General features: G+C 27.8%; 1 protein-coding gene across 3 annotated transcripts in view; it reads left to right on the top strand.

Moving 5' to 3' along the window:
- Positions 1-16,070, top strand: part of LOC129956968 (SEC14-like protein 2) — a 40,006-nt gene that overhangs the window by 5,263 nt on the left and 18,673 nt on the right. For all 3 annotated transcript variants that reach the window (XM_056069060.1, XM_056069042.1, XM_056069051.1), the window contains exons 2-3: positions 12,971-13,044; positions 15,552-15,627. In XM_056069060.1, the coding sequence (XP_055925035.1) occupies positions 12,994-13,044; positions 15,552-15,627 (127 nt within the window). In that variant the 5' untranslated portion in view covers positions 12,971-12,993. The remainder of the gene's footprint in view (positions 1-12,970; positions 13,045-15,551; positions 15,628-16,070) is intronic.

A 16,070-nucleotide genomic window follows, 5' to 3' on the forward strand; every position in this document is an offset into this window, starting at 1 on the left:
AAATTTACTGACATTTAGAATCTTAGACTGCTTCTTTGAGTGTTTTAACAACTTATTGATTCAACGTTTCCCATAAATAATTAATGGAGTTGCAAAATATTATTAGAACTGTTCTAAATATGGTTCGTTGTGTCTCCAAAAAGCTAATTTAATGAAAGGAAAGAAAATATAAAAGAAATCCGGAAATCCAGAAAACCTTAAGATTAATCGAGCTGAACAATAGAATTAACCGTCGTCAAATGGGTAACAATTATGACTTGCCTTCGAATATTGATGCCAATGTTTTCTAAAAATGATATTTTACAAAAACGGCTTTTGTGTTATTTTAAAACTTTAAAAAAATGCCTTTTTAAATATATTAATTTCATCTCTGTAAAATTGTCGTCTTAATTTTTTTAATTTTTTTTATTTAATTTGATACGTTATATAATAAAAAAATGTTTTTAAATGATTCGATGGAATTCAGAATCCTCCATTAAAGCATTTAATGGCTATTTTTTTCGAATGATTAATTCCGTAGTAAGATTTTTTTTTCGGTTTTCATTTCGAAATATATACATTTACAGTAATCTGATTCAATTGAATTCATATTTCTCAGTCCTATCAATCAAACAATAAATTCAATGTATCAAATAGTATAGATTAAGTGTTTTATCAAAGCAAAAAGAAAAAAAAAATTCAATAAATCATTGGTCGCAAAAAGCGGCTTGTATACTTAATAATGTAACAAAATATTTATATTTTAGCATTACAAAGGACTTAAATTGGCATACTAAATGGAAAATGATGATGCCAAAATCATTTAAAATGTTTCATAAATGTTTTAAATGTTTCATAAATGTTTTAAATGTTTCATAAATGTTTTACATGTTTCATAAATGTTTTAAATGTTTCATAAATATTTGAAATGTTTCATACATGTTTTAAATGTTTCATAAATATTTTAAAAGGTTTCATAAATGTTTTAAAATGTTTCAATGTTTTCAATGGCTTTGTGCTAATACTACCTAATTTGTCATGCAATTATTTCTTTGAAAACAAACGATCACTAAGAAAGAATTTCTCGAATTTTGTATAATCTTAGTAACTGATGAAAAATTTCTTTATAACTTTGTTGCAAATTATTCTTCAAAAATCATGTTTAATTCATCTTAGTTACCAAAAAAATACATTTTCAGACAAATCAGTTTCTTTCCCGTGCATTTTTTCCTTAATTTATTTAGACATTTCCAAGTCGATTTTAAGAACAATTTTGTAACAATTGACTTTAAAAAAAAACCATGTGAACAAAATAGCAAAATTGTAAATAATCAATGTTAGTATTTAAATAGATTTCAAGCGATTATGAAAAAGAAATATTAGATTCTTTCGAGCTAATACTTAAGCATATTCCATTTTACTCTTTTTGTTTACATTTTATAATATATTTATCTATTAGAATTTCAAATTCATATATGCTATACATCTCTAAAATTGGTGAAAAATTTCCAATTTTAATGAAAGCAAAGGATTATTTGACTATATTCTCTCCTCTCCCCTTAAGCATTTTTTTACTTTCATTTTAAATTTAGATATTACTTACATTAAATACTTAAAAATTCTTTAAAATGAGTTACTACATAAGATTGAAAACTTTGAACTCATAAAAAGAATGTAATATAACTAGTTGTAAATGATAAAAATATTTTCCCAAAATACAGTATATAAGAAAAGATATTAAAAAAAATTAATTATAGTAATTATGTGATGCACAGATTTTATTTTTATCATTAATTGTTTTTCGAGAACAATAGCAGCATTTCTTAATTTTATACATTTTCTTAAATTGATTTTTACTATCATGAATAGTCAATCCTAATGTCATGTGCAAAACTACGAAGTTTTTAGATAATTATACTTTATTCTTATTTTAATTAGGTCTAGAATTCTAAGCAGATTTAATCAAGTTTAGAATTATTTTAAAAATTTGTTCTGAAATTTTCGAAAATTACTTTTAGATCCAATAGAGGTCGTAAAATAATGGAAGATTTTATATTACTTTTTTTATCATCCTATTTAAAAAACCATGGAGATTTTTATTAAAGTACAAATTAGTATATTTTTTACTATTTATACAAAATTATTTGTATAAATGTTACATGTTGTTATATTTAAATAACTTTTGACTAAAGGAAATAGCTAGAATTATTGGCATCAAATTCAGCTACGCTGTAGTAATCAGTAATCTGGTGTTACGACACTTCGAACAATAAAAGATGATTTTCTCTAAAAAGTATACAACTAGACAAAGAAACAATAAAATAGATACATAATTAAAATTATATAATAATTCTGGACAATAAATCAATATTTGTTTGAATTCTTTCCTTTCTATCGAACCAGGAAAAATTACTCGATAACCTCTGTTGTGATTAAATAATCTTATCTAGTGTAAACTTTGTCAATCTTTTACCGTCCAGGTAATGCGAAGTCACTCAGTGGAAAGTAGAAACAAAATAGGACAGCTTTGGAAAACGAGATGTTAAAAGAATCATTGCTCACCAAACAAATTTTACACCATGTAATAAATTCTAATAGAATTTTTTATATATAATTATATCCAAAAAATAAAACTAAATCTATTTGAGTGGAGAAAAATGTATCATCAAGCGGACATTGAATAATTTTTGTATGCAAATACACGAAATGAATGGCATAATTAATGAAAATAAACATTATTAGTCCGTACGAAGTAATTTGTCAAAAGAAAATAATCATGCAATGTAATTTAAACAAAAAAAGAGCAAATGTAAAATAATAATATGCCTTTGAATAAGCTCTGAAGTTTAAAGAAGAGTGGCAAAATATATGCATTTTTTCATTACATTTTATTTGTGATATCTTACAGCAAAGAATTTCTTTTTGTAAAGAGGTCTATTCGCAAATCTTGGAGAGAAATAACAATCAGACTACCTAGGTAGTCTATCCTATGAGAACAGGCTTGTTATTAAGGCACGGTCAATTGCTTCTTCTCAAAGGAATACATGATTTATTTCATAAGGTATTCTAGGAATACTTGCAGATGAATATTCTTATTTATCGTGATTCCTCTTCATTCATGCACCATTCTATTTGGAAATAAATTTTATGTAATGCGATTTGATAAGTTTTATCCAATTTTAGAATTTTCTCAGATAATTCGGTTGCCTATAGTTTCCATGATAAATCTTATGTCATCTGAAAAAGTATAAGCTCATTTATTGGTTCACTATTTTGTTGATGAAAGAATAAGAAATAAACATGGCTAAGAGAACACTAAAAGTACAGACGTCCTCAAATATCAGTCAATTTCACCAATACATGGATTGGCTGAGTACATATCTTCCAACAGTTGCTGTGCTTTAGTTAGATAATTTTAGAGAAAAAGAAGTTAAATACAAATCATTTATTACAATTATTGATCCTGGATAACATTGACAAGGTTACCCGAATATGCATATAATTTGAAAGTTGATAGTGGAATAGTTTTGGTGAGAATTTCACATATTCCTTTTCATTTAATATCATGGATATCCGGTTACCGGAACATCAACAGTTAACCAGAACTGAGTTCAGAACATGTAATAATGATTTTGGAATTATTTTACTTTATTAAAAGTATCTTCTTGCCCTTGTTCTCTGGCGGATGTTGGTAAATGAGAAAAAAAAATGTTTCGATCTGCGTTTACCTCAACTTCATATAAGTATAAAAGTCATTGCCTCAGAATTTTTATACAAAATGTTTTTCATTTGCATTTTTGTTAAAAATGTTTACTTCTAGAATGATTTTTAATTTAACATTAAAAGCGCTGATTTCCTATTTTTTATACCTACTAATCTCAATAAATACAATATTCATTTCAGAGATAAACCTTTTCCTGTAATTATTTAATGTTAATGTTCATATATATATATATATATATATATATATATATATATATATATATATATATATATATATATATATATATATATATATATATATATATATGTGGGGGGGGGGAGCTGCTAACAGATCTCATATCCTGTATGGTGCCATGTTCGCCATGTTGCTTCATTAATCACATGATGCTTTCCCGACAAGAGTTGAGTAGTGAGAATGTAAGACGTACAGCTCACGCTCATGCATCTTTTTATGTTCTTTGTTAGTAATGTTTTGTCCTTTGTCCTTTAATTTCAATAAATACATTTCACATATTAATGCTGGTCGTTGCCTTTTCCCTCATTTTTGGGGCTTCGGCTTTCTCGTGAAAATCCCTAGCAAATCCTGCCAAATCGTTGAAATTATGTGGACGTTAGTACAATTTAAGACGCTAATTTGATGCTAAAAATTTTGATAAGAGCAGAATTTTGCTGTCGATGATTTACTGGCTGGTGAATAGACGTTAGTGCATGTTTTTCATGGATAAGATTCAAGTGAAAACTTTCAAGATTCAATTACTTCGTTTTCTCTTGTACAACTGTGCTGACTTATACTGGCTACTTTAGAAAAGGAACAGTATACTGTTCGATATTTCAAAATTAAATAAGACACTGAATTATTTGGAAATGTGAGAATTATTTAGAAATCAATAGTTCGACTGCTCCTAACCAGGTAGGCGCAATTTTTTCCCAACATTTCCCCCTCTAAATAAATGCTATTCTTGGTAAGTTTGTTATTTATAGTGCGTTACTTTATTTCATTATCCCTTTAAATTTTAATCCCGATTGAATGTGCATTCTGCTTTAATTCATTAAAATGTCTTTAAAACTATGCGATATTCAATTAATCGATAATTCCCTTAAATATACTAAAACTAATTCAGTAAAATTGATTAACTCTGTGTTAGGTTACAATAGTTTTGACCATTCTTCCCGAAAAAGAATGAGAAATTTTGAAAGATCTGAAAATTTAGATGTAGAAAAACATAAACAAGAATTGCTGAAGTATTTTTCTTTATCTTATTTTATCTCTGTTTCTAATTTATTACACTTAGAAGTAACTGAGAGCGACAAAGATGCTTTGTGTGAAAATATTTTTAAAGCCCTAACCAATTTAACTGAATTTCAGAACTTCTGCGCTCTAATGAAACTTTTATGCAGCATTTTATTGCCATGCGTGGAACTGCGAATCAATCTGAAACCTTTATTGATGAATGTTCTGCTATTCAATACACAATAAATGGGATATAAGGTTCCCTTTCTGGTAAAATTGTTCTTTACGGTGCAAAATGTTATTCTGAGTTTAAAGAAAAATTACGAATTTTCGAAACTATCGTAAGTGCAATGAACTCAAATAATTCAAAGACGTCGTTTTCTAGCTATGCTAATGACGGCCAAAGACGTGGTAAAACACATAAAATTCCTGTCCAATAAAGAGAATCAGAATCGAATCTTAGTAATCCGACTAACAGTAAGATGCGTTGTTTTAACTGTAACGATTTTGGACTTATCTCAAAGTCTTGCCCTAATCGTTCTCGTTGTCTTAAATGTCTTTCTTGTAGTCATTTCGGACATAAATCTTCCGATTGTCACCGAACTACTCGAAATGACAGTTCTACCCCACATGATAATGTCAATACTGTACATTTATTGCATTCTCCGTCGAATATGCATAAAGAGGTTATTATTTTTAATAATACACTTTCCAGATTACTCATTACTGGTAGTTTTTCAACGCTTCTCAAAATATTCTGCCTGGATTAAACTAGTATCGCCACAGTTGATGAATAACAAGATAACACTAACTGGATTCGGTTTTTCCTGAACTAAAATAATGGTTTCCTTTGAATCTGAAATTATTATTGATAAACAAAGTTTTTCGGTTTTTATTTCTGTGGTACCTAATAATTGTACTACTTATGATCTAATAATAGGTTGCGACGTAATAAATCAAGCAAATTTGACAATTAAACCTGACGGTGTCGTATTTTCCAAAATTTCTAAATCTGATGATCCGGTTGAAACTGACAGTTTCATAATGACCATTTCTGCCGATACTCCCACGTTTGATATAGCTCCGAATAATTCTAAACAAACTCGCAATGTGGTTGAACAGATTTTGTTAGCCTATAAATCTATCAAAAATAAAACCGTGAACATCGAACTTGATATTGCTTACTGACGATGAGCCAATTTTCCTCGACGTTTACCCTTTGCCGAACGTGATATAGTAAATACTCAGATTGACGAATGGTTAAAAAATGGGATTATAGAACCATGTTCTTCACCTTATGCTAGTTAAGTAGTTCGTAAGAAAGATGGAAAACATAGTCTGTATAGATTATAGAAAATTAAATCGTAAATTAGTTAAAGATCATTATCCACTACCGTTAATTGATGACATTTTAGATCGTCTTCAAAATGCGAACGTTTTCAGAAGTCTCGATTTCCGTAGCGGATTTTTTCATGTGCCGGAAAAAGAAAAAAAGTCGTTGTTACACCAGTTTCGTCGCAAATACATGTCATTTCAGTTCCGCTATATGCCATTCGGTTTAAGTTCATGTCCTGTCTTTATGCGGTATATAAAGGCCGTTTTTGTGATCGTATTTCAAAAGGCATTGCCCTACCGTATATGGATGACATCGTCATTCCCGCGAATAATGAATCTGAGGCCCTCAAACGCCTTGAAACTGTAGCTCGCGATTATGGACTGAGCATTAACTTTAAAAAAAATGTCAATTTTTGTATAGACAGATTGAATTTTTGCGTCACGTTGTAGAACACGGCAAATTGCTCCCTTCACCCTCCAAAACTAAAGCCGTTCTTAATTATTCTGAGTTAAAAAAATGCAAAAGGCGTACAACTTTTTCTAGGTTTTACGGGATACTTTAGAAAATTTATCCCCTCTACTATAGCAAAACCACTTAGTGATCTGCTTCGTAAGAACAGCCCCTTTCTATTTCAAGCTCATCAAAAAACTGCTTTTTACTTTTAAAACAGTTACTTTCTGAAAAATCCGTATTAACTATTTTTAATCAAGGAAGTCCCTTTGAAATTCATACAGACGCGTCAATTGATGGCTTTGGGGCAATCCTACAACAAAAATCCAAAGAAGATAACAAATTCCATCCCGTGTATTATATATCCAGGAAAATGTCTGACAACTAAAGAAAATACTCCAGCTATGAACTGGAGGTGCTCGCCATTGTAGAAGCTCTTAAAGAATTCCGAATTTACATCCTCAGATCACACTTTAAAATTGTCACTAATGCATTCGTCAAAACGTTAAATAAAAAAGAAATGAATTCCCGGATTTCGACTACGAAATAGAGCATAAAACCGGTTCAAAATAACTCATGTCGACGCTCTTAGCCGAAGCCCATGCTGCATGATCATTCAAGACTGTGTCAGGCTTCAAATTTTCAAAGCTCAACAGACAGATGAGCATATTACAGCTATAAAGGTATGACTTCAAAATTCAACTTACGAGAACTACATAGTCAGGAACAACATTTTATTTAAGAACATAAACGGAATCGATTTATTTGTCGTACCTGACAATATTCAGGCCAATATCATTAAATCATGTCATGAACAAGGCCATTTTGCAGTAAAACGCACGCAGGAACTGTTAAATAAAGAATTCTTTATTCCGAACTTGAAAGAGAAAATTGAACTTTGTATACGCAACTGTGTAACATGCATTCTAAATGACAGGAAACGTGGCAAATTAGATGGTACTTTGCATCCACTTGACAAAGACGACACTCCCTTTCATACATACCATATTGACCATTTGGGTCCTCTCCCCAGCACTTCTAAGGTATATAAGCATATTCTGGCAATCATCGATTCCTTTAAGAAGTTTGTGTGGCTTTAACCGACCAAGTCCACAGACACCGCTGAAGTTCTCAATAAGCCCGAATGCCAAAGATCAGTTTTCGGCAATTCTTCAAGGATTATTACAAACAGAGGTACCGCTTTCACATCCACTTCATTCAAAGAATGCTGTTAGCATCAGCATATCACAAATATTGCTATTACAGCTGGACTTTCTAGATCAAACGGTTAGGTAGAAAGACTTAAGTCTACCATCATAGCTGTACTCTCTAAGCTATCTATAGAAAACTCTGAAAAATGGTATCGCCATGTTGCTGCAGTACAGCCAATTATTAATTCTACATTTCAACGAAGTATCAATTCTACTCCATCCGAAACTATTTTTGGAACTAAAATGAAATCTGAGCATGATATAAAAGTCCTCGAGATCATCAACAAAGAGATACAATCTGCATTTCTCCAACAGCGTGATGAACTCCATAAAGACGCAAAACAACAAATCCTCAAAATCCAAAAAGAAAATCGCCGTATTTACAATCTGAGTTGCAAAAATGCTCAAAAATTTCAATTGAATGATCTCGTCGAAATCAGGCGCACTCAATTTGGCCCTGGTCTTAAATTGAAACAAAAATTTCTCGGACCATATAAAGTGATCAAAATTAGAGCAAATGACACATACGATGTTGAAAAGTGTGAATTCTTGGATGGACCATTGAAAACTTCAATTTGTATAGAATATATGAAACCATGGTCCAGAAATATAGAACATAGAACTTGAATTGTCTATCAAAAGAAAAAAGTGAACACTACTTAAAGTTAAAGACTACTATTTTCCTTCTTTTTGTGTGTGTGTGTGTGTGTATTTGGACGATAGAAGACTGATTTTTTTCTCTACTTATTTTGTGTTGTTATATTTTTATATGTTCAACACTGATATTATTTTTATTTTTAATTAGTTATTCGATATTTCCAGTGCACACTATTGTATTGCTATATATTTATGCTGTCAAGGATGGTATGATTATTTTGTTTGTTTTATTTTGTAAATATTTCAATTTTACATCTTATTATTTTTTGTTTTGTATTTACTGTTTGCTTTATAATATGTTTACTTCAATGTTCTGTATACCTAAAGGCGAGGTCGCCTATCCTGTCATGATGGCCTATGTAGGAGTTGCTAACGTATCTCATATCCTGTATGGCGCCATGTTGGCCATGTTGCTTCATTAATCACATGATCCTTTCCCGCCATTAGTGGCAGACGAGAGTTGGGTAGTGAGACTGTAAGACGTACAGCTCACGCTCATGTATTTTTTTATGTTCTATGTCAGTAATGTTTTGTCCTTTAATCTCAATAAATATATTTCACATGTAAATGCTTGTGGTTGCCTTTCCCTCATATATATATATATATATATATATATTAATGCTTCTATTCTAATATCCGCATATAATCTAAATATTATATGCGGAAGGATTTCATACAATAAAACTTTTTTATCTCACTGATCAACTGACGTTAAACTTCAACTAATTTGTTTAATTTATCTCAAAGTTTGGAAACATGCATTGATAAATTATTAAATTTCGGATGTAAGACATTTAGAGATGAAAATTTTTATGCCATAAATAATTTTCCATAAATTCATTCCAATTTTCCATAAATGTCAAAAGCTTGACTCTAAGTATTCTAAACTTAGGTATCAAGGGACTCTCCCTTTAAATGCATTCCATGCACGAGCTATGTTCATCCGTTTCCCATTTATTAAGGAAAAAATCCCTGAATATTTCTCCTTTTTTTCTTTAGAGACACTGACTGATGTTTTTTCTCTTGCTAGTATCTGAACGACTGCATTCCAGTTCAGTTGATTGTCTATTATTAATATATATATATATATATATATATATATATATATATACTATCTAATACTATAATTAGTCTATTATATTTTGTCCTAACTTAATATTTTAAAGTCTGAATTAGATATTGTTCCAACCAACAATCCACTGAACAACACTACCAACATAAGAAGTTTTACAGTTATTTGAAAAAAAAAAAAAATTGCTTATTTTAACATTATAAGAACTACCCAATACAGTAATGGAATAGAAGTATGTAAATCTGTGTTGATCCTTCTAACTCTTCATTTTTCTTTCTTAAACAGAATTAAAACCTGTCAAAGTCAGAATTAAAATATGTTTTTACCGTCAAAATATATTCCATATTTCAATCATGAAAATTTTCTCTGAATTTTCTTTTTTAAAATTGCAGCGAGTTTTTACCTTTTCCCTTTGGATTTTTCTACTATTAACTACTTATTATCTTTAATAATATTACTCGGTGCTTTAATAGTTATGTTTATAGAAATTTTTGCTGCATCTAAGTACAATTTTCCTTTAATGAAATAGATTCAGGATCTTAAATGATACTCCCATCATATTATTATACTTATCTCCATCTTATTAAAATTTGAAGAATTAAAAACGCTTAGAAGAAAAAGGGAAAACCTTCCAGCTCTTTTTTATCACTATAATACAATTAGACATTTTGAATTTTCCCATCTTTGTATTGCTTTGAAACAATTTTTCGAGCTTTATGTTTGCTTGCAAATGATTGTCATTTTCCGCATTTATCATTCATTGAAATGCCTTTTAATATATTAAATATTCAGTTATAAATACTTTAATTTTGTAAGATTGGAATAATGATTTTTGTATGTAATTATCAATCATTCAAGAGACTTTTCCCCACTCATTAGCTAAATGACAATTTTTTGGCAGAATTTAATTTGACCATTCTTTTTAAGGGATTTTTTTAGATATTATGATGTCATCTTTTCTTATATAATATTTGCAGTATATGATAACATTTAATGATTATTCTACACACACGAGTTTGATGCTTTGCTTAATATCGTTGTATTTTTACCTCAAGAGGTACATATAAATAATATTTTACAACATTTACATCACCAGTGGCAGCATATTTCCTTTATGTATGTGCATTTATTTTCAAATACATTCTCCTTACATACATTTCCTTTATAGAAGATAATGATTAACATCTAATATTTTTACATAATGATTTAAATAATTTGCTGAAGATAGCCTTGATAATCGGACCCTGAGCGACCAGGAAAAATTACTAAGATAATTTATACCGAGGGAAGTTATGTAATGATAAGAAATCAGACACGGATTTTGAAAAAATCGGTTACTCCTTAGAGTTAGTGCTGATAAAACTGAATATTCTGGGAACTACAAGATTTTTTTATTTAATAATGAAATGACTGCGAAGATTCCTCATGCAATGGAGGAAGTTATGCAAATGCTAGAACTTATTTTTGTTCATTTTGTCATAAACTTGTCAAAAAATACATATATTTTCAATTCGTAGATTTAAAGATATAACTTACATCCAAACATTAAAAACAAACTTTGAGCTGTTCTCAGTATAATTTTATTATGTATCTGAGTAGAATAGTTTGAGTTAAAATGAAAGCTATTATGAAGTTAATTGACATACGGTTATCTTTAACAATGTGTTGATATTTTTTTCCGAATAATCTTTGACTTAAAGAAATGAAATTTGAAAATAAAGAAAATACCATTGCTATTTTTGATTCTTGTAAGACTTTTTAATCTATTACTAATACTCTTTTGGCATTGAAAATTTGGTATAAGATAAATGAATTCAAATAATGTTCCTTTTTATTTGTTTCAATGAATATAAAAACTTTCTATAGTAATATAAATAAGTAATATAAATATTTTTAAATGTACAGTGTACCCTATCTGATTGTATTTGATAATTATGTGTGAAAATATTGTTTTCACATCATTAAATAATTATTTAATATTAATTATTATTAATAATACTAATTTAATTATCTCTTTTTATTTAAATTATGACACAGCAAAATTATATGTAAAGGCAGAATCAATGTATGAATATAAATAAAATTTTCAAAATTGCAATTATGAATTTTTTTTTAATTTTCGGTACGGTTCACAGTCGAATATTTTCCTGTTTGAGATTAATAATTTTTTTTTAATTTTACGTTACATCTAATAATAGTTCTCTAAATAATAAAAACATTAATATTCGATCATTTTCCTTTCCAATTTCAGCTGCCGCAATAATTTTTTCTATGTGTTGCGTCACCATTACCCCTTATGATAATAATTTAATGATAGTTGATGATATGATGATAGTTTTAATTTTAGTGCATATTAAATTCCAGGATTTTTTTAGTTATTATGCTAATAAAAACTTTTTAAAATATATTTATACGGATACGAAAACATTTTGGCAACTCTTAGTATTTTTTAGAGATGGGAAGATTTCAAACTCCCACAATTCTGAGTTTTGAAACGAAAGCATTCCATTGAAATTTTAGATAATTCCCTTCCCATAGTTTAAGATCTTATGAACAAATAAGAAAAAATAATGTTTTCAAAAATTATTTCAAAGATCTTTTCAAATATAATGATTTTATTATATGCTTATTATAGTTTCGAAATTATTCATTTTTACAAGCTTTTTTTCTAAATTTCCGCCTATAAATATTGCTCATCTCTTCTGAAAAGTATTTTAGTTTTGAATACGCTGCATGCCTAAGAATCGCAGGCATTTACTTTAATAAGTGGAAGTAGTTCACATGAATTGAGGCAAATTTAAGAATATGCATAAATAAATAAATGAAACAAGTATGTAAATTTAAAGAGTAAAACCGTAAAAATCCTTAAAAAAAATTAAAAAAAGATTAACAATACCAAGGTTTTCCCAGGCATTCGGGATTTAATTGAATGACTGTCAAGCAACAGAAGATAAATTAATGATAAGTCATAGAGTCATCACTGGTAACGGAACTACTACCATGGTGGCGGCTCTGAAAGGGATTCTAAGAATTTATTAAGCAGAGTGCTATGAAAGTGATTAAAGTCTTTCAGAATCTTTTAGACACATTAATAATATTTAAAAATATAGCTTTTATAATAATTAAAAAAATAGCTTTTAACATAATAAAAAAATCAATAGCAAAGAGAATGCTTCAATGTCATTCAGAATTTTTTTTATCTGAATTTTAATATTATTTTTTCATCGAAATGTATTTAAGTAAATCACAAATTATTTTAAGCCATTTTATTTTTCTTGTAACCGAATTTCTTCTCCTTTAACTTTTTTCAGAAATTGTGAATATTATCTAAAAAATGTCAGCTAAAGAAGATTTGACACAAAGTCAGAGAGCAGCTATTGAAGAGGTAAGTAACATTGTGAAAAAATAAATTCCTAAACAATAATTTGCATTTCAAAATCATCTTCCAAATATGCTAATTTTTTATTTAACATGAATTATATTTTGCTTATTTTTATGATATATATGAATTTTTTATGACTTACTAATTGCGAATTTTTTTTTATTGAATATGAATTATAATATGCTTACATATGTGATGTGCTTAATAAACAGAACAGCTTTATTTAAAAACAGTACATTTCAAAAATTTTCTTCTAGGATGGAATTTCCTTAAACTCGTTATTACTATAACCTTTTGCTAGATTCAGGAAAAGATAAAATTTTGTAAGAGATGCTCTATCATTTCTTGATATGCTAATACGTTGACGTTTAATAGATGTATGTGTTTTAAAAGATGATATGTTACTTATTATTTTCAGATGTTAATTTTTGATTTGTCGATTGATTTAATTTTAGTTCGTAAAAGTAAATGCTACCTGATTGTTAGTTTCGGAAAATAAAAGTTTGCAATTCTGTAAAATTGATGACAATGCATTTTAAAATGAAAACTAAAATATAGAGAAATAATTAAAATAAAAACTTCTTTTTATAACAAAAATTAATAAAAAAACTATTTTTATTATTTTTATTGACATTTGAATCATATAATTTTACATTTAAAAGTGATACAAACAATACTTCTATATCAATTTTTAAAAGGTGTCTTTCTAAAATCTTTTCTCCAATATATCGCTTAAATTGTGATATACTAATATTACTCAAAAGATCTAATAACAACTAAAACGTGTTTTTTTTTCAAAAATGGTTTTTTCTCTCCACCTTCAGTTAGTTTAAACTATTTATTAGCATCAAAAAGTAGTAGGTAATAAATTTGGGTAAAAGAGTAACAAAAACATTATTTATGATTGCTAGAATTCCAATAAAAGATTAGTTCCAGATGTATAATGTGTTTAACTAAATCAAAAATATCACGTGATTTGTGGATGAACACAAGGATTCATACCAACCATAATAGTTTTATAGTTGATCAACAAATTTTCAATCGCAGAAAAAAATATGATATCATTTTGGAAATAAAGAAATATTTTTCTAAAAATATCGCTCTTAACGATGTATTTTCAATTAATTTAAAATCTTATAAATGGAATATTTCTAAAAATTTGAAGTGAGCAATTTATAAATGATTTAAAATTTCATCTATTGTATTTTTAATTATCTTTTGTTTAGTATAAATTTTAAAATTCAAGCATCGTATTAAGAGTTTTTAAAATATATATATATATATATATATATATATATATATATATATATATATATATATTCGTGCGTTAAAATACGTCATTACAGCATTATTTCTTGCAATAAGTTAAATAATTTCATTTTGTGATATTGTGTTTAATATTATATTTTATTATTTTGATTGTTATATTATTATGATTTGATTGCTTCATTTTTTTGTAATCCCGAGTGAATTGGACATATCTTCTTTTTCAACGTTAACATATGAAGTTTCACATTCACAAACAATAGGAAACAATTGTAGCAATTTTTAAAATAATACACTTTTTCTTTTAACAAATATAAATATTTGCAATGGATAAATATAAAAAAAAATTATGAAATTTTGATATCTGTATAGCGAAACTAGTCAATGCATATGCAAACCTTCAAACTAATTAGTTTACAAATAGCGCACTCAAGTGAAAGTATGAGAGTGGTTTATGCGCATTATGCAGGTGATAGAATTTTCTGATAGATCATTCAATATAATCAGAGAAATCAAATATAAAGCAATGAGCTTCGTTGTGTAATTGAAAGTAAAAGTTGCAATAAAACAGGTGATGTCGTGACTTAAATTTCTTGAAACAGATTGAATGGAAAGTAATTAGTTTTTATCAGCAGGTGATTGTAGAATCGATATTCATAAACAAATATATACTACAGAAATAGCAATTGTATGAAAGTACAGTAGTTTTCACACAAAGGATGAAGGTTTTCTGATATTTCTATTAATAAAAATTATATGAAAAGTTGGCTGTTTCATCACTCTTATATTATTTGACTATACAACGGTAAAAAATCTGGTCTCGGCTGGATACGCTGGCAGCTATGAACCACAAAACTCTTTTGTGACTAACTCTGATAGAATTAGAACCAATTTCTTCCAAACATACTTTATATATGCCACAAGTGACAGTCATTACTTAACGTGATTAGTTTTCTATTATTCTTAATATGGAAAATAACAGTATAAAAATATTTGTGATATTATTCAATTTGTGCATGATTTTTTGTGTGTCAAAATTTGCTTTTCTTATTTACAAAATTTTTAGTTTTAATTTTTTTTTTATCATTTTTAAACTTGTATATTTATTGCATTGATTTCTATTACAGTTTCTTAAACTTTGAACAGAATAGCGCAACTTTAATCCTTTGTATAGTATTCCTTATAATTTCTTGAAATTTCGTAAAAATTTTAAAATACTAAAGCACAATTAATTTCTCTTTCAGTTGAAAACGAGAATGGATCATGAAATAACTTTTAAGATGCGCGAGGATGAATCGTTATATTATCGATTCTTAAAAGGTAATCAATATTATTTCATTTATTTTATGCAAAACGTTATTATATACATGAATATATTAATATAAACTAAAAAATAATTAAAGAAAAATAATCGGTTTAGTAGAAAAAGTCACGAATTTTGTAGGAAATTCCAACCAATGAAAGGTTTAGATAAATAGTGTCATTAGCTTATTAAATAAGACAAAAACAGAAATTTCAGATTTTTTTTTCAAAAATATTTATTAAGAAATTGCTTCTCTCTATTCACAGATGCTGAATTTTGCAAGTAGAAAACTTCATATATTAACAGGAAATGTCAATAAATATATTGTTATTGCTAATGATTTTCAATTAATATTTATTTCTGTTTTTCTTTCTGGATAGTCAAAATAACTGCTCTAAGAAACAAATCTATCACAGTTAATATTCATTTAGTAACTTCTTAAGCACGCCTAACAGATTTT

The sequence above is a fragment of the Argiope bruennichi genome, chromosome 2, assembly GCF_947563725.1.
Source record: "Argiope bruennichi chromosome 2, qqArgBrue1.1, whole genome shotgun sequence".
Taxonomy (NCBI): domain Eukaryota; kingdom Metazoa; phylum Arthropoda; class Arachnida; order Araneae; family Araneidae; genus Argiope; species Argiope bruennichi.